General features: G+C 38.5%; 1 protein-coding gene across 3 annotated transcripts in view; it reads right to left on the reverse strand.

The window, feature by feature from the left end:
- Positions 1-19,577, reverse strand: part of LOC131034649 (probable transporter vicT) — a 203,985-nt gene that overhangs the window by 87,757 nt on the left and 96,651 nt on the right. For all 3 annotated transcript variants that reach the window (XM_057966212.2, XM_059221844.1, XM_057966211.2), the window contains exon 5: positions 10,265-10,324. In XM_057966212.2, coding sequence (XP_057822195.1) covers positions 10,265-10,324 — 60 coding nt within the window. The remainder of the gene's footprint in view (positions 1-10,264; positions 10,325-19,577) is intronic.

Consider the following 19,577-nt stretch of genomic DNA (forward strand, 5'->3'; position numbering starts at 1 on the left):
TGGGGTTTTCATCCCACCTAAGTGCCAACACAAGCCAACCCCCTCATGGACACATGACAACTGGCGCTGCCATCTAGATTGAGTACATGTCCACTTGCACAATGAATGAATGTTTGTTCCAAGGGTACAAGCCCACCACACTCCACAAGGCTCAACCTCAAGACTATGTCTCTGATACCAAGTTGGGTAACCACTGCGCCAAAAGCTCAAACCAATGGTAAATCGCACCCATCAGCATTAAGACTATGGCTCTAATACCAAGTTGGGCAACAACAGAAAATACCTGGACCCAAGAACAAAAGGAGTAGCCATAGGGCCGCAGATATCAACATGAACAAGCTGAAGTACCTGAGAAGCCCGCCATGAATCACCACTTTTGAAGGGTATGCGATGTTGCTTCCCAGCCTGGCATGCATCACAAACTCCAAGTTGCTGATTCTAAATCTCTGGCAATCTGAGGACAAGCTCTTCCCGAGCAAGCTTAGAGAGATAATGCACATTTAAGTGACCATACCGTTGATGCCAAAGAATACTAACAGAAGACTGCCGAGCAGCCATAGCTAGGTCCTGAGAAACACCAGAATTTGCAAGTCTCAAAAGACCATGATCCTCAAGACCAACTGCAACAACTGACTGAGTCTCCCTATCAGTGATGGTGCATTGATGTGAACTGAAGGTGACATCCAACCGTGGAGAGTGTCGCAGCATCTAACTGACTGAGAGTAGATTTAGTTCCATCTCTAAAACGAGGAAGACATAGAGGAAAATGAGATTCCTCCGAGCAGACTAAATCTGAATGTTGCCTTTGTCGACAATCGTGTATTCTTCCCCACCACCAAAAATAACAGAATCTGAATAAGGCTAGTAGTCAGTGAACTAGTCTCGATGGTGGGTGAAATGACGAGAGGCACCTAAATCAATGTACTAGGCAAACGATTTGACATGATCTGCAGGTCTTTTAGCCATGAAGGCGTAAAAGGCAGATTTTGTCTGCCCAGTGTGCTCTGCACTGTTCACTTTGGGCTGCGAACTAGATTGCTTAGATTGGGCAGCTAAGCGCTTCCGACATTCAATCTTCATGTGACCATACTTGTGGTAGTAGTTGCATTGAACGTTCTTTTTCTTGGAGCCTTCTGGAACAGGAGCAGAGGGTTTCTACTGAGAAGACTGCTGAGAATGAGACTTGCCCTTATCCTTGTGAAAAGATTTAGCAGCAAAGGTTTGTTCGATGGAGGTGGAGCTGGAACTGCTACCGAACTATTGTGTCCACCAATCTTGTTGAAGCAGAAGTGTGCAGAGATCTGTGAACTTCAGATCAACACCAGTAGAAGTGATGGTGAGAGTTTCGATAAAATGTGTGTAGGACTTAGGTAAACTTTTGAGGATGATTAACACAATGTCCTCTTCCTCCATCTTGCGTCCAATGGCAAGCAACTGATCACAGATTTCCTGAATCCTATTTAGGTGATTCTGGAGCAATTTCCGCTCATCCATGACAATAGAAAACAGAGTGTTCTTGAGAAAGAAGGCCCTGCTTTTATCAGAAGTCTCATGTAGGGTTTTGAGATGCGCCCATATCTCAGCAGCTGTTTTGCAGGATGGAATCTAAGGGAGCTGATCATCAGCTACAAATAATTTGAGAAGCATCACTGCCTCTCGATTATACTGGTCATAACCTGATCAGGACCAACTATTGTCGGACGTGTAGTACCCGATCGCTGCCGTGATATTCGAAGATGGTGAGCATCCGTTGCTTCAACGTGCTATAATTCCAACCATTGAACTTTTGATTTCCTTCAAGCAGAATATTCGTCAAAGATGCCATGGCACGAATTTCAATGAAAAACTGAGAAGGCACGTACTCGGAGGCAAAATGTCGGAGGACCCAGAAAAAGTGAAGAGGTACCCAGAAGAGAGCTTGAAAAACCCAGAAAGAATATGCTGTCAGAATTTGGATCTGTTGGCTCGAAAATTGAGGCACGAAATCGAGGCACATTGAAAAATCAGACAAACCAGGTGAGTTCTCGAAAAACCCACCACGAATCTGCAAGCAGAAAAAAATTCGACTAAATCTGAAGGGTTAAAAACCCTAGCCGAGTTGCAAAAACGCGGTTTTTTTTTTTTTTTTAAATGTCGAAACCCTAGCAAAAAGGCTCCGCACACTGCAGACAAGGTGACGCAAGCTGAAGAATGTCGTTGCGGCAGACAAAAGAGTCTTTACGCATAGAGAAAGGTTAAAAAACTTCGTCGCGCGAGACAGAAGAGACGTTGCGGCTGAAAAAAAGAATGTCGCACGAGCCTGAAATAGAATGACGTCGCGGACACACAGAGGTCGCGGACGCACGAAACACCTAAGTAGAGGTCACACGAGAGTTACAAAACAAAGATCCTTCACGCCGAACGCGGGCACGAACGCACAGAAAAGAAAACCTTGCGATAGCCCCCACACAAAAACGTGAATTACAGGTCCTCACACAAACATGTATTACAGGTCCTCACACGAAAATGTGAATTATAGGAAAAAAAAAATCCGCCCAAGATCACTACCGCTCTGATACCATATTACGAAGTAATTGGTAAAATATTTGCTTGATATTAACAGAGATCAAGAGATCATTATATACAAGATGAGAGACGATGTTTCCTTAGGAAACGATCGTGAAGAATAGAAACATTCTATTCTGGCTAACAGAAAACTAACAGCTAACTAAGTATTTACAGTAGATTACAATAGATAACCATTAACAGGAAATAGAAAGTATCTATTATCGTAATATAGTGATCGTGGATATCGAGGGGGGTTTTCATCCCACCAAAGTGCCAACACAAGCCAACCCCCTCATGGACACATGACAACTGGCACTACCATCTAGATTGAGTACATGTCCACTTGCACAACGAATGAATGTTTTTTCCAAGGGTACAAGCCCACCACACTCCACAAGGCTCAACCTCAAGACTATGGCTCTGATACCAAGTTGGGCAACCACTGCGCCAAAAGCTCAAACCAATGGTAAATGGCACCCATCAACATTAAGCGTGGGGTTTTCATTCGGCCAGAGTGCCAACAGAGGCCAACCCCTCATGGACATGTGGCAATTGGTCCCAACATCTAAATTGGGTACACAACTACCAACACAATGAAGGAACATCCGTCGAGGTTTAGCACTAATTTTTGAAAGACAATTGTGAATTTATTAATTTTAGAAAAGCATGGTATATCACAAGCACTAAATTATAGAAAAACATAAAATAACGTTTATCTAGATTTTCTTATCATGATTCCACACACTCCACATTCTGACATGATAATTTTCTAGATATACATCATCCATCAATTTGTGCCTTGTGAGTCTATGCTTCGTGATAATTCACAAACATTACCTATAACTAGAACCAAAAGCATGTGAAAAATTAAAATATATGAAGGAAAAGAGTTTTAATTCGAACCAAAACAACTAGCATAGTCATGTATATAAATCATATAATGTACCTTACATGCACTTAGGAGGTAACTTACACAAAGATTCAACACCACTTTACTAACTAATGTGATTAAAAAGGAAACAATCACAAAAAAGTTGTGCTCCATGGGGACCCGTCCCTTACCCCAGTACCCCTAACCCCGTCCCCGAAACATTTTGGGGACTCGGAGACTTGGGGTGCCGTTGCCTAAGCCAGCCCCTATTCTACCAATGACTCAAACTCGAGCTCCAATTTTGATACAGACCTACCAATCGTGTCCCTTTCCTTAAATAAGATTTAATAATACATAATAATAATAATTAAATTATAAAATAATAATAATAATAAAATATAATATAATATAATATAATTACAAGTTAATTAATTTTAATGAAAGGTCGAGAGGCATGACCATATGAGATGTGACTCCCTCAAACATAAGATATAAAAGGGAGAAGAATTCATTTGAAAAAGAGGAGAGGAAGGAGGAGAGAATGAAGGATAGGAATAAAAGAAGGATAAATGGAAGAAGAAGAAATGAGAAGGAAATGAAGGGTTGCACACTTTCAAAGGGTGTTATAAGTGAAAGGTGTTGTCTCTTTCAAAGGACATAAACTATGAAGAGTTGTACTATTTCAAAGGGGGGAATTGTGAAAGGTTGTGTCTTTTGCCAAAGGGCATACATGATGACGAGGTGTGACCTCTCCCTCATATTGGGAGATATAAAAGGGAAGAGGGGTCAAATGGAATGAAGAAAAGGAAGCAGAATTGGAGGAGATCTAGAGCAGATTCAGAGAATAAATATATGGAGGGATCTTGAATGAGATTTGAGAAGAAAAGAAAAGAATATGCAGATCTAGAAGAGGAAGATATGCAGACCTTAAATGGAATATATGCAGATTTGAAAAGCAGTAAAGACAGATTTGAGAAGTGAGAGACGGGCGAAAATTAAATAAGAAGTAAAAGGGCAACAATTTTGCCAAACAGATGTATCTTTTCATAACCAAAAGATGTGACCCTTAGTCTCCATGAAGGGTATAAAGTGAAGGAGGCATCAATTGAAGAAGGCATAAAACCAAGAAGAAGATAAATCGATCCATTCAAGGGAGCATCGAACTTCATAACCAATTTCAGAATTTATAAAGCAAGCAAGCGAACAGTTTTGATAATAATAAGGGCAAGATTTAGGGCAATCCCAATAGGAAACATTACACCCATATTCTACCAGTGACTTAAACTCAAACTGCAATTTTGATACAGACCTACCAATCGCATCACCTGATTAGGGACAGACATATATTTTCTATGTTTTTTGTCATTTTATAGTTGAAACTTGGGGCCTTTGGGCATTTTGTTGTAATTCTTTTATAATATGTATGCACATTGACAATGAAAGCATTTGTATTTTGTTAATTTGTTTGTCAATTCTCATGTGAAATCTCAATTCAAGTCTAATGTTATGTATTAAGCTTCTACAATGTCTATGATGAATGCTTCAACAATGTTATGATATGAATATTTGAAATTTCTCTATATTTTTAAAAATTTCTCTATTTTTTAATAGCCATCATGTTGATGTGTTTTTTATGCACATGCAAACACGGAATAAAATACCCAAAAGTATCTTATCTTCTCTTGAACAAAGTTTCTCAAATGCTGCAAATTAGCTTAAGGATCACTTGAGAAGACTCCAAGGTTCACATATGTAGGGTCACTACTTGTGGATAAGCACAGTTGGTTGATGTGATTGTTGGTATCACAAGGGGACTTACGTTGAATTGTCGAATGCTTGAATCGCTAGAACTTAGATCATCTGATGTTACGATCTTGTGATGCTTTTGATCCTAAACTAACTCATTATTGAAAAAAGGGCAAAAGGTGAAGGGTTGAGAAAGTCTATTCTAAGGCCTAGAATGTAAGAAGATGGATAAATGATTAGATGGAATCCTACCAAGCGAGGTCTCATCATCAAACTGAACAATTTGACACAAGCTCGATGCAATCTTCTAAGGATGTTTCAAAGATGTTCAAATCATTATCATCAAACATTGCTCACCATTCAAGTTAACGCAAAAACAATGGACGCATAACAATTTGAATTTAAGCTCATAACGCTCCAGTTGATCACGCAAGGCACACTTACAATCAGCAAGAGGTTAGTGGTATGGACTAAACAGATTCCACACAAATGAATTCAACAAATTCTTCCATTCAATCTAATCAACATGAAAGTAAATTGAGAAGTAAAGACCATGCAAGTCGTTGAAGCAACAAATTGAATTCACCATAACTTCAATGAAAGCAATTGTTCTTTACAACAAGGTTTGGCAACAATCTTTGCCTTCTCCTAGTCTAACTTCTATTCTAATTGCTATTCTTCTAAAACTATCTATTTGCTAATTATTCACTATTCTAGCACTATTAGCCTTTACAAAATGAGAAGCTTGAGCTTTATAATGAAAGCTCATTACAATAAATGGTTGAAGCAACAAACTGAATTCACCATAACTTCAATGAAATCAATTGTTCTTTACAACAAAGTTTGGCAACAATCTTTGCCTTCTCCTAATCTAACTTCTATTCTAATTGCTATTCTTCTAAAACTATCTATTTGCTAATTATTCACTATTCTAGCACTATTAGCCTTTACAAAATGAGGAGCTTGAGCTTTATTATGAGAGCTCATTACAATAAACGGTCAGGATCAAATCTCCATCAATAGCCAAGATTTTAAAATGAAAACCCTAATTAGGGTTTGTTCCAACAAATTCAATTTGGCCAATAAAATAACTACAACACTTTGGCATGACCAATAGATAACAAGGGTAGGTGCCTCGAAGTTTGTGCCATCATGTACGAGTCAGGTACATTGCTTCTAGACATGCGGATGTGGAGCTTCTTTGATTGGTAGAGATAGTGATTGGGATGATGACTAGGACGCCACCTTTAACTTGCACTTTGTAGGTTTGATAGATCATCATGAAGGAATATTTCTTGATACTCAACATTGTCCAGCTTCCGCGATGATGATGATGATCTTCTAACTTTGATTAACTCTTCTGAAAGTATCCTCTTGAATGCTTCAATCATGAAAGTGCAAGGTATAGATCTTGGTTTTGAAAAATTGATGAACTTCTGATGTCACTATCGTCTCTCTCCTTCCGAAGTTCTTCTCTTGTGACTCCCTTCATGTCGTTGATGTTGTAGATCAAGTTTTTGTATAAGTGAATGCTTCTTGTGTGATCTCCTTATTTCTTTCTTCATCTCTTGAAATTCGCTCTTGAAGCTTGATTTGTAAAATTCATTCATGTGTTTTCATTTTTTAAGTTCGCTGATGTAGCTCAATTCCTGAAGCTCACTCATCTCCTCCATTTTGTGAAGTTTGACATGAAGTTCTTGAGGTCTTGGAGATGAAATGAATTTCAAATGAACTTCCCTTCAATCCTTTTGTTGTTTCATTGATTTAATCCTTACACTTATACATACACTCAAACAAAGCTCTTAAGTAAAATTCGCTCATCTCCCTCCAATCATGAAGTTCACTCATGTAGGTGAGTTTATGAAGTTCAATTCGCTTATGTATGTTAATTCATGAAGTTGAGATTTGCTCATGTAGGTTTGAACATGAAGTTGAGATACGCTCATGTAGCTTTGAAGATGAAGATCGCTCTAAATGGTATGCACATGAAGCTTGTTTCAATCACCTTGCTTATTAAGTTCGCTTGTCTCTCTCAACTCATGAAGTTCGCTCCAAATCTCCAACTCATGAAGTTCGCTCCAATCTTCCAACTCATGAAGTTCGCTCCAAATCTCCAACTCATGAAGTTCGCTCCAAATCTCCAACTCATGAAGTTTGCTTTCAACTCAAAATTGGATCTGTTCAAGATAAAGACTCGCACATCTTCCTTGAGCATATGAAAGAAATTAACTTCCCCTTAGGAATTCATTAAGTAAAAAATTTTGCTCCACTTAGCAAGCTTACGAAATTCGCTCTCCTTGACTAGCACATGAAGTACGCTTCCATAGGTTTGAAGATAAAGTACGCTCTTCATGCTCAAGACATGAAGTTCGCTCCTATCAGCCAACTCATGAAGTCGCTCCATTTGCCCAACTCATGAAGTCGCTCCATTTCTTCAACTCATGAAGTCGCTCTACTTGCCTTGTGCATGAAGTTAGTCCTAAATCTCACCTTTCATTATCACTTCAACTCCAAAATCACTTTTCCCAAGCATTGAATCAGCTCAAAGCAATGTTCTTATAAACAATATTGCAAAATCGCTCTTGATCTCTTGCACATGAAATTCGCTCTTATATGCTTGAAGGTGAAGTTCGAAGTTCGATGTTGTATCATGAATCTTGAAGTCCACTGCCCTAGGTGAGTTCATGAAGTTCGCTCATCTATGTGGATTCATGAAGTTCTTTCTTGCCTATCATCATTCAAAATCATTCCCTCTTAGGCATCAAATTAGCTTCAAGGAATATGCATCTATTTAGCTGCCTTGTATCTTGTCTTGAGTGCATTCGCTCATCTCCTCCAATTCGTAAAATTCGCTCATGTAGGCTGATTCCTGAAGTTCAGTCATATGCTTGAGTTCATGAAGTTCAGCAAAGAATTCGCTCATGTATGCCAATACATGAAGTTCGCTCCTTGAAGAAATTTGCTCCAAATGGAGAGCACAGGACAGGTCCTAAAGCAAATTTATTGGTAGTAAACTATGATGCACTTGCTCGTTCTTCTTCATCATTCCATGAGCTTCCCTTTGCTTTTGTATCAAACTCCAACTCTGTTTAAGGTGGTGAATCTCCTGCAGTCAGCTCTTTAAGTTCATAGTAATGGTCTGATCCGCCCTCTTCATGTGATTGAATCTTGATATTGTCCCTTTCCCAAATGTGGATATTGATGTGTGAGTCCTCCTTGAATTTGATTTGCCTTGGAGTGTAGTCTTTGAACTTCCTAATGAAATCATCTCTTTATCAGCTTTCGGTTCTCTTATCAAAACCTGAAAGATACATAATGAATCAAGAATCTTGCAAATAAAACAATCCTTCACACCCCTAATGCATCATTAATTGTGCTTTCAAAGATCAATTCAAATCTGGGAAATAACAATCTACTGATGGAATTAGTCCTTGAAATCAGTTCTGATCTGAATTTTGATCCTCAAATTTGTAGCTCTGCCTCTTTGTCTGCTGCAATTCGCTGTCTTTAGATTGCAGAGCAGATTGTATCAATTGCTTTATTTAAGGCCTTGGAATGAGGATGGATGTCCTCTTATATAGACGGTGGATGTTAAAGGTTCTGTTTTACTCTATCTTCATTAAAGTGACACATCTTCATTCAGAGGCCAGCTCCTTATCTTTTTGTTGCCACACCTTGCAAGGACTGATGAGGTGGATACTTTATCTTTTAAATTTCCTAAAAAAGCTTTTCTTTCATTCAAAATTTCACGTGGGGCCCATGCAATATCAAAGACAAAAAAAACATTTTTCATTCTCAGCCAGTGGTTAGTGGGTCCCAGAAAGAGTCCTTAAGACGAATCTATTTAATTCTCCATTTTGGAGTGTGTGGGGCCCAGCATGTGATGTGGTAAGGATGGGTAAAGAAATGTGAAGTGTTGTGGGGGAAGGGAAGAGTGGTAGGGGAGATGCCACGTGAGGAAGGGAAGGAGAGGATGTTTGGGAAAAAAGGAGACATAAGGGGTATGGATGATGAAGGTAGGAAATACGTGGGGTGAGGAGGTTTAGGATGTGGGAGGTAAAAGGGGTTGGTGAAAGGAGTTAAGATATATGGGGAGTAAAATGGAACGGGAGGTGTAAGGGGTAATAAAAAGGGTAAAGTGGGTAAGGTGGTAGTTAAGGGAAAAGGTAGCAAATGGAAGGTGGGTTAGGATAGGATAGGGGTAGGAGGTAAAGTGGTAAGTAAGGGAAAGGGTAGGCTAAGGGATGTAGAAGGGTAAAGGGTGTGAGATGGAGGGTAGAGGATGTAGGTGTGAGTGTAGGTGAAGGGTAGTGAGTAAGTATGCTAGGATGGGAAGAGGGTTAGGTAGGTGAGGGTATAGAAGGTAGGGAGGTGAATGAGATGAAAGGGGTGATGGAGGTTAAAGGAGGTGGAAGTGGCAGTAGGGGAAAGGTTAAGGATGTGAGATGGACGGGTAATGGAATGGGTGCGCTCGGGTTTGGGCATCCACTGACAGTGCTGGGAGAATTGGAAGTGATTATGTCTTGACTGGCCAAAGGGAGTGTTGAACCTCACTTCATTCTTAAGAGGGAGACTTGATCAGCTCCTGAGCAACTACATGCAAAAGGTTAATAGCAAAGACTCGACAACAACCAACAACTAAGCTAAGACGATTAACCTAGAAAGCGAAAAAGTGGGGGTCCCCATTTGCGATGGGGCGATGTGTGAATACCTCACAGCACATCCCCTACCATCACCTGAAAAAAAAAAAAAAATCCGTACCAGAAACACGTCCTGCTGTCCCCTGCCATCCCCGTAAAACTTGGTGGAACATAGCAAAAAGGAAAAAATTGAAATTTAAAGAAATAAAACAAATCACTCTTTCAAATAGAAATATTTTAAGTTTTTAACCATTAAACCTTAATGTGTTTTAGCTGCGTGAGCTTAAAGCAAAAGAAAAAAAATAACATGCATGATAACCTTGAAAATTCTGAAAATCTTTGATGGTCATTTCATGAGTATTGCACATTATGCAGACTTGGCACATAAAATATCCTGGAAAAAACTTATTAAAAGTATACAATATTGCAAATACATGCTTTTGCAGAACAAAAGCCTTACCTTGTAAAAGAGGAACAGGATAGAAAATAAGGAAAACTCCTAGAAAGCTGCAAACTGTGCCTGCATAATGGAAATGGGACAAAAATCCCAAAAAAAAAAGTGTTAAATGTATATACTACACAAAATACACATCATACCCAATTGAAAAATGAAAAAATGTATAGTGAATACATTAAAATAAAAGTATTCAATAAATAATGCATTCTCTCAATTATACAAGAAAATATAACTGAATAAATATGTGTTACACTAACTTAAGATGCAACCAGAATGCAAGATGATTGGTTAGACATTTTGCAATTATGTTTCAAGGCCTTGTACTGCTACCCTACAGTTGGCTCCTCGGTGTTTTAATGAATATGGGATAATAGAGTTGTGTAAAGCATAATTTTTTGGTGTGACACCTTCATATCTTAACAGCAAAAAATGGGCCTTTAAAATCCTACAATCAACTTCCAAAAACATCTGACAAGGAATGTGGAATATCATTCAAGGAAGGAACCCATTTTTATCTACAAGATTACTTCTGCTTGGGCTAGATGTCCATTGCCTACCGATTGCTTCGGGGTTATATGATAAGACGGAAAGGATACTTTTCTTGCAAGACAATTATTATCAGACAATGGATTGTGTTTTCCTTAATGCTACCCCAAGTGTATGTGAACTTGACAGTTGGTATGGATGATATATATAGCTAAAATACGAAATCAATCATGAAAGATTGTCATATGCAGTTCTCATGGTGAAAATACTCATAAGATTTATCATGACGTGCTTAGCTATAGAGCATACAAGTCCTTATGAACTCTTCAAATGGTTGCGTGAAATGCTTTTCAGTATGAAATAGGATTAAACACAGATAATAAATCTAAACAGTAGTTCTACCAGTCATGTACAATGGAGTTTATCTCAGTCTGCATCAAAAAATTTATACTGTAAGTGAATTCTGTCCCCTCACCCCCTGGACATGTTCCTTACTGAACACCTGTTTGAGATAAGACTTCATCACGTGCCAATGAAAATAAAGTGGCGACACAAAGTAGAAAACATATGTGCAATCAAATGTCATGCTGCAGATGCAATGTGCCTATGACTCAGCCAACTAACAAGCCTAGCAGTTATAATATCCCATATTTAAGGTAAGTTGTTATAAGATAGATGAAAAGTACTTCCTGACTGTCTAAGAAATTTATCATTTTTGCACCATCTTGTAGAATATCGATTCTCTCCTCTTTATGGATGCATATTCTCTAAAACGTGACCACCAAGGAACAATTGGCTAATGGGCTGTAACTAAAAATTTTAATTTTAGAAGGCCCTTAATTTAAGAAAATTCTAAAGGTACTCTTGCGAATATCTTGCATTGCTATGCCTAGGAAGCCAATCAAATTATTCCTTGCTATTAGGAATTCCTCCAATCTGAGCAACACCTAAATTCTGAGATCAAGTTCAACTTAATGGAATGACCCAATGATCATGATACTAATTCAACCTCACATTTTTCCAACTTTCCCTATTCTCAGTCATCACCAGCACCTCCATTCTCCATTTTTCATATTTTGCACAAAAGTTGGGTCACACCTCACTTCACTCAAATCTTCTTCCTGTGTTCTCTGTGGCATTCATTCCTCTTGGAAAGCATTATCCTAACAGTGGCATTACTTGAGCTAGAACCGTTTGAAAGAGAATACTGCAAGCTTTCCTTTTTCTTTTAAATTAAAATATGTTGCCAGTATAATCATTTAAATTCTCATTTGAAAATGCTGTGATTACCCTTTATTCAATGTCTTCTAGTAAGATAGCTTTTTCTACAAGGTTTTTCAGCAAAACAAACTCTTTTCCTTAGCCAACAAATATCAAGTTTTAGCGGATTCAAATCCAAAACCTAGAGTTGGGGAACATAGAAAATCAGAAAACAAAAAGAACATGATTCAATATCTGAGCATTGCTGAAAGACAAATTAATTGTCAATGGCAAATTTTTCTCATTAATTTGAATCATGCAGAAAGAAAGAAATTATATTAATGTCAAAAAATGAAAAAAATTGGTCAACGGGACTCAAAAAGTGCATTCAGTTAAGTAGGTGTAATTAAGGTGTTGTACCTTGTATTTCTTCACCTAAGTTCTAATTACACCTTTCACTTAAGTTTACTTAGGGACCACTGTAATATCCCCGATTTTAGCCTTTTGGCTAAAAGGAGGTATAAGGAGAAATTACTTAAATTAATTTCTTATAAAGTCATTAAATAAATTAAAAATTAAAAAAGTGACTTTATATTTAATTAATTTAATTAAAAAGTGACTTAAAATAAAATATTAAATTATAAAGTCACTAAAATAATAATAATTATAAAGTGTACCTACCCTCTTCTAGAAGAAATCTCATGATGGGTTATAAAAAAAAAAATAGAAGACGGTGATATTCAGGCAGATTGGAGATTGATTTGGTTATGATGACATGACTGATGCGTGGCATTGGTGGAATCTCTGAGGACGCAAACCTTCGGCAGATTGGATAGAAGGGCTGGACGAAACCCTAGTTCTTTTTGGAGTAGGTTCATGACGGGATCTACATCGGTTGTTAAATTTGTGAAGTCTTCTCTTGAAGACAAATGTACAGCTGTGAGAGAGAGACATTTCAGTCTTTCTTATTTGTGCTTCAGACTTCAGAATTATCAGACTTGACGAAGGTTGGAATTGGAGGCATATTTTAAACCAGGAAGATAGCGATATTCCTATTTGGGAGTGTGGAGATTGATTGGAGGCAAATCGTGGATTTTGAGCTTGCTGTTGACAGGGGTTGCAAACCACATAGTACCCCTTGTTTTCATTCATATCTCACCATAGTTGCATCATATCCTCCATCCAATGATTGCAGATTGAAGATATGACCAAGGCGATGACGTTTAGTGCATTGATTGGTGTTAAGAGCACATGAAATAATTGTTAGAAGAGGCCGAACTATCTTAGGTCTGCCCCTCCTTGGACCCCTCGATTTTGTGCATCCACATTTTATATCACCAAAGAATCATTGAAGAAGGTTAGGCACTGTCCCAAGGAAGGAAATCCCGATCAGTTTCAGGCAGTTTTTGATGACAATCATCAACAGTGGTAATGGCAGATCTGAAGCTTCAGTTACAGCAGTCATGGTGATCATTTCATGTGGCATATTTCGCTGTCAAAGGGCCTAAGTGACTACCGATATAGCTTCCTATCTCATTACAGATTGTACAGGTGCATTGTTGCCTATTCTATGTTACATTTTTTGAGATTAGAATAGTAGTTTCAGTCCATGTCTTCAGACTAGATCTGAATATTGAATGGTTTCAGAATAGTGTCCAATTGTAATCAGCTCATGAAATGAAACCTTTGTCTTATGTTTCTTGGTTACCTTGCCTAATATCATTACTAGTAGAAGGTTTGCCAACTGTTTGTAATAATACACATCTGCTGTTCCATTGTTTCATGATCTCTTAATCTATCATATGTTCATACTCCTGAAAGGTAGTGTTAATCAGTCATTTATTAGCAGTCACATGGTGTTAGAACAGCTCTCTTACTGTTAAAACAAGTACTTTTTGATGTCCCTTGAAGTCTAAAGTGTTTGATCAGTTGTATGCCAAGTGTTTGTCGAAATACCATAAGGGGTAAAAACTGAAAATTTCAAACAGAATTGGAGGGGGATATTACAGTGGTATCAGAGCGGTTTCCTGCCATCCTATTGGGGAGGTACAGAGAGAAGATGGATTTCGACAAAACCAGTATTGATTTGATAAGAAACTTGCAAGCTTTGATGAATGATCTGGAAACAAAACAGGGATTTGTGAAAAGGTTTGGGAAATCAAAAAGGGAGGAAATTTCTCAACCTACAAGTGATCATGGGAAAGCATTCAGACAGGAGCATAGGATAAGCTGGAATGAAATGAGAAGACAAGGTCTATGCTTCTCTTGTAGAGGTCCGTGGGAGCTGAATCACAAATGTATGGATGAGAGGATGGTTAAAGAGAATGAAGTTCATGTGTCTTCAACTAATGGGGAAATGTCTGAAAATAACGAGGTAATAGTGTTTACCCTCTCGGGTGAATAGCTTAAAGTACACAAGTAAAACACGTAATGCAAAATAATAATGCCATAGATATCAGATAAAATATAAGAGATGTTATTCCATTCATAATCGTGTCTCACCAATTACATTCGGAAGTATATAAAGGTATCGAGGGGGTGCGAGAGCCAACCGTCGCACCGTAACTACCATCCCTCGGTTACCGACTAACAAGGACAATTACAACTTAATTAACTAGTTTTATTCATGTACAATATTGCCGCCAATATCATCCCCCCCAAAAAGAAAAGTCATCTCCAGGCGACTTACAACAAAATGAAGAATACATGGGGACTTGTTGATGTGTATTTTGTACACGACCAAACACAAAATAAAATACCTAGAGGTATCTTATCCTCTCTTGAATAAAGTCTCTGAATGCTGAAGATGTCGCAAAAGGATCAATCGGAATGACTTCAAGGTTCTGCTTTGTAGGATCTCTACTTGTGGATAAGCACCAGTGGTCGTTGTGTTTGTTGTTTCTTCAAGGGGCCTTACGTACTTTCAGAGAAAGCTTGTCCGTGCTACTTTCTTTCAAATGAGGGAACAGGATTTTCCTAATGCTGACAGATTTTCAAAAATATCAAAAGATAAGGGTTTCAAGGAAGAGATACTTAAACTAATCCTAAGAATGACTCAATGAACGCTAGACTTGATAAGATTCTACCAATTTCAGTATCGCCAAGAGATTACAACTCTACTGGAATTGATGCAATCTTCTAAGGGGATTCAATAACTTTCAAATCATCAAGGATATAGATACTATCAAGGAGATACATATCAATACTTCTAATGATGATTGAATTCTTAATCAATCTCAATGTTTCCAGTTGACCACACAAGGCATTCTTACAATCAGTAAGAAGCTAGTGGTTTGGAATGTGAATCTTATCAAAGATCAAGCAGAACAATTCGTCCTTCAAACTTAAAATTTAAATGCTATTTCAATTGAAAGTGATTCAAGAAGATAAACAATCATGAACATAGCCACAAGTATTGCAATAAAATACCATAACTTCAATATTTTATTGATCTCATAACCAAATGGACAACAATTGTTCAAATTTCTCTCTCACTACTCAATTTTGCTACAACAATAACTTATTTCTCTCCAACTTTCTAACTTTCTTCACTCTAAACTCTCTAACCCCTTAAAATGAAATGAGTGAGGGCTTATATAGCATCCTCAAATACAACGAATGGCCCGGATCAAAATAAGATCAACGGCTGGGATTTTGACACCTAAACCCTAATTAGGGTTTGTTACAAAAAAGTCCCCCATTTAGATAAACATTATTAATCCATAACCAATAAAAAATTGGCACAAATACCAAGGAGACATAGACCAATAGGAATTAAGTTGCCACATCATCCTATAATAACTTTTCATCTGGAACTTTGTTTCCTTTCCTATGCTCTTTTCTCGCATATTCAATGAATCTGGACACAATTCCCTCAATCTCAGCAATGGGAATCTCAGGAAGATTCTTCATTCGTTCTTCCAAGTGAAGGACTTGATCAAAGGCAATGAGAAGAGTCGTCTCCCATCCAGGTTCAAGTTCTTTGGTCTTCTCAATCAGGAACATAGTAGTATACATTTGATCTCGTTGCTTCTCTGTGATGATGTTCTCTTCCTTGCAAAAGATGACCTTGATTCTGTCTTCCAACTCTTGGATGTCCACATCTGTCTCGATCTCAATCTGCCTGTAAAGGATGGTACACAATACCTCAAACACCTTGTCTTGAATTGGATGGATAATGCCTTCAACTCGGCTTTATCTGGTGTTGACGTCTTCAAAAAGGACTTCTTTCATCTAGAGCAAAGCTGACCACTGCAGGAGGCTATGGGTTCCTCCATTCATTATCTTTTCTTGCGTCAGAATCCGTCTTGGTGTTTCTCTTATCACTTGTAAGACCGGGATGATAACATTTCTAGTGTGGGTGAATGCAGCTACGGTTATCATTAGATTATGGATAATCTCTAGGACCTGGATAGCTCAATGAATTGTCTTCATCATTCTTGTTGCAAATTCAACGGCTACCTTGTGAGATTCATCAATCCAAGAACTCATGAGTTGAACTAGGTTCTTTGCCCTTTCTGCCTCACTTATTGATTCAAGAGGAAGTGCATGTAAAGGAGATATTGCTGGATCCTGTCGTCTCAAAGGCTGGTTAAGATGGCTAAAATAATTCCTCCAAGCACTGACTTCCTTTTCAAGCCTCTTATTCTTTTCCACTTCCTCTTTGAGTTTGTCTTTGAGTGTTTTCAGTGAATCAGTTGCTTCTTCCATAGCCTACTTGGTGGAAAGTGGACCAAGATCAAATGTTTCTAGATCGTATTCTTCTGCTAGAATCTCATCCTCATATTTGTCCACCACTGGTATAGCTATCTGCACTTTTTTGGATCCTGTCTCATCTCTAATTACCTTTGACATTTTCGTGGCCTTCTTCTTCTCTATTACTTCATGAGAATTTCCTAAGGCTTTCCAAGTCAAATACATCTTCTTCCTCTTCAACCACAACTACCCTCATCAGCCTCTCTTTCAGCCAATCAGGAATGGCAGATCTTGTTTCCCTCACTTGTATTTCTTTAGGTAGAGGTCTATCTTCCCGGAAAGGAGATGTTGCTTCATCATCATTCTTTTCTTCATGTTGCTCATTAGCACCAACTTGGGGAGATTGACTTGATGAATGCTGAGGTGTCTATCCTTTCCCTTGTTTATCATTCTGTACCATGGATTCCATAGACTCGTCAATTTCATATACTATTTGCCTCTGATCTTCCCCTTGACTTGCTTCCTTTTCATGCCTAGAAGATGTGCTTGGTGGGCGATCAGGATTCGTTTTTTGCTTCTTCTTGGAAGGTTTTGTCTTCTCAGGTCCTTCTTTCCTCTTTGAGCCTTTGGAATGAGAAGTATTCTCACTCGCACTTGCTTCTCCTTCTTCTGGTCTTGCTTCCAAGGTGAATGTCATAAATACATTCTGCTCCTTCAACTTTTGATGTTGTACATCCACCCATCTGCGAGTGTAGGATAAAACGAGGGCCATCAAAGCTCTCAAGTCTAAAACCTCGGGCTCATTCCAATCTATCTTCACTTCTTTGTCTTCCTTCTCATAGGAGGACTGGAGATATCTACCATTATCCTGGGCTTGATCGGCTACTCTATAAATTTTGCATTTCCTGATGAGATCCAAGGGCAACCTGGAATGCATCTTTTTTTTGACCTCGACATCATCTTGGACATTCATCCAAAAGTCCTCCACCTGAGACTCATGACTATATTTCTTCCCAACTGTTTCTTCTATATGACCATGAGGGTCAAAATTCTCTCTCGAGGCAAAGGATGTGAATGAGTATTGAGATAATTCCTTCTCTACATCTTCCGCGGCTTGAGTATTAGGACACACTTCAACTGAGTTCCCTAGTATGATGGGCACAGGAATTCCATTTCCATGTTTGTGTCTGGATGCCTTCGCATAAGCTGCCAACTGTCTAGTCACCTCAAGTAGTACTATCCTGTCAGTAGGATATCTTGGCAACATGTAGGGAGGTGAAGGACACCCATGAACTCTGATGTATGTGAATTTTGGAAACTGAATGAACCATGCACCATGCTTCTTCACGAGCTCTTGTGCATCCAAAGACAGTCGGTTGTGAATCCCACCTTGCAATATCCTAGTGATATTCATCGTGAAGGTATCATTGACTAACTTGTAGTCACTTCTAGGCGGATGATGCAGTTGAACATAAGAATCACAAACTCTTATTTCTCCAGGTCCTCTTCCAACAACTCCTCTATGAGGTAGTCCTGCATACTCAAAACCTCTGATCAAAGTGTATACAACATATGAACTCATGTGGAATGACTTGGTAGGTCTTAGTCTTCTTAATTGTACGTCCAGGCTGTTACTAATGATTCTGGCCCAATTGAGCATTCCCTTTCCTTGGACGATCAGCTATATGAAGAAGAACATCCATTTATCAAAGAAGAAAGCTTGAGAAGCACCTGTGACCCGATTGAGCAAGGTTATCAAATCCTTGAACTCTTCTTGGAAGTCGATTCTGTGCGGTGTATTTGGAATCTTGTTCAGGCAAGGTATGCTCTTGAGTAACCAATTCTTGTTGATGAAGTTCAAGCAGGAATCAGGATCATCCTCATAGATCAACCTAGCTCCTTCTAGGCTTTTGTAGACCATGTCTCTATGTTCCGGGAGATGAAAAATCTCACTTATAGCTTCCTCCGAAAGATAGGCTAAGATAGTTCCATCATCGGCCACGATCGTCCTTGAGTGTGAATCATAGTGCCAGGCGCACTCAATCATCAACTCATGACACTTGACTGCGGGAGGGAAACCTGCAGCTTTGATGATGCCACTCTCAATTATCTTCTTTGCAACGGCTGATGGCTTTCCAATGTAGGGGGCCTCTCGAAACTTCCTCACATTGAAGTTTCCCAGGTTGGTGTCTCCGATATTACTCCACTTGGACACGATCCTGGTCTCCAATTCGTCATTCCTCTGATCTTCTTTGATGAGAGCTTGCCGAGTAGTAGATCCTCCGGCTTTGGGTGTCATCATTTGATGCCTATACAAAAGATTAAAGTTAGACTTTGAGCATAATATCTTAAGGTATAAGATCTAAGACCTTTCAAGGGAATAATTTAGATATTAATTTGAAAATGACATGATAAATCCAAGAATTATGAATTTTCAAATTAATTATGAATGGAAATCAGATTTTACAAGACTTAGATTTTTAAAGATTGCTATGGAAATCAAAATAAACCTTGAATAAAAACTTGAAAAATCTGATTCTTCATACCTCCTCTTTGAATGCTTAACTATCAACCTTGGAAAATGAATAAAAGGAGATCAGAATTTGCTGGATAAGGACTGAATTTCTGGTCTTCCTTTGGATGAACTATGCTTTAATCAGCCTTCAAAAACTTTGCCTTCCACTATCCTCCAAACACTTAGCAAATTCTGGAAATTACCTTCCAGCTTAGCAAGAAATTCGCCTCCAAATTAGATAGAATTCGCTCCTCTAATCTGCTCTTCAAATTCGCATGAGAAGAATTGAATGAATGATTTACATTTGTTACAATACATCTCCCTTATATAGGGCGCTCACCCTAATTCCTCATGAGGCCGACTTAGGTCAATTAGCAATAAAATAAATAAAATCCCCTTGAGCGCTCACCTTAATTTTTT

This window comes from Cryptomeria japonica, chromosome 5 (assembly GCF_030272615.1).
Source record: "Cryptomeria japonica chromosome 5, Sugi_1.0, whole genome shotgun sequence".
Taxonomy (NCBI): Eukaryota; Viridiplantae; Streptophyta; class Pinopsida; order Cupressales; family Cupressaceae; genus Cryptomeria; species Cryptomeria japonica.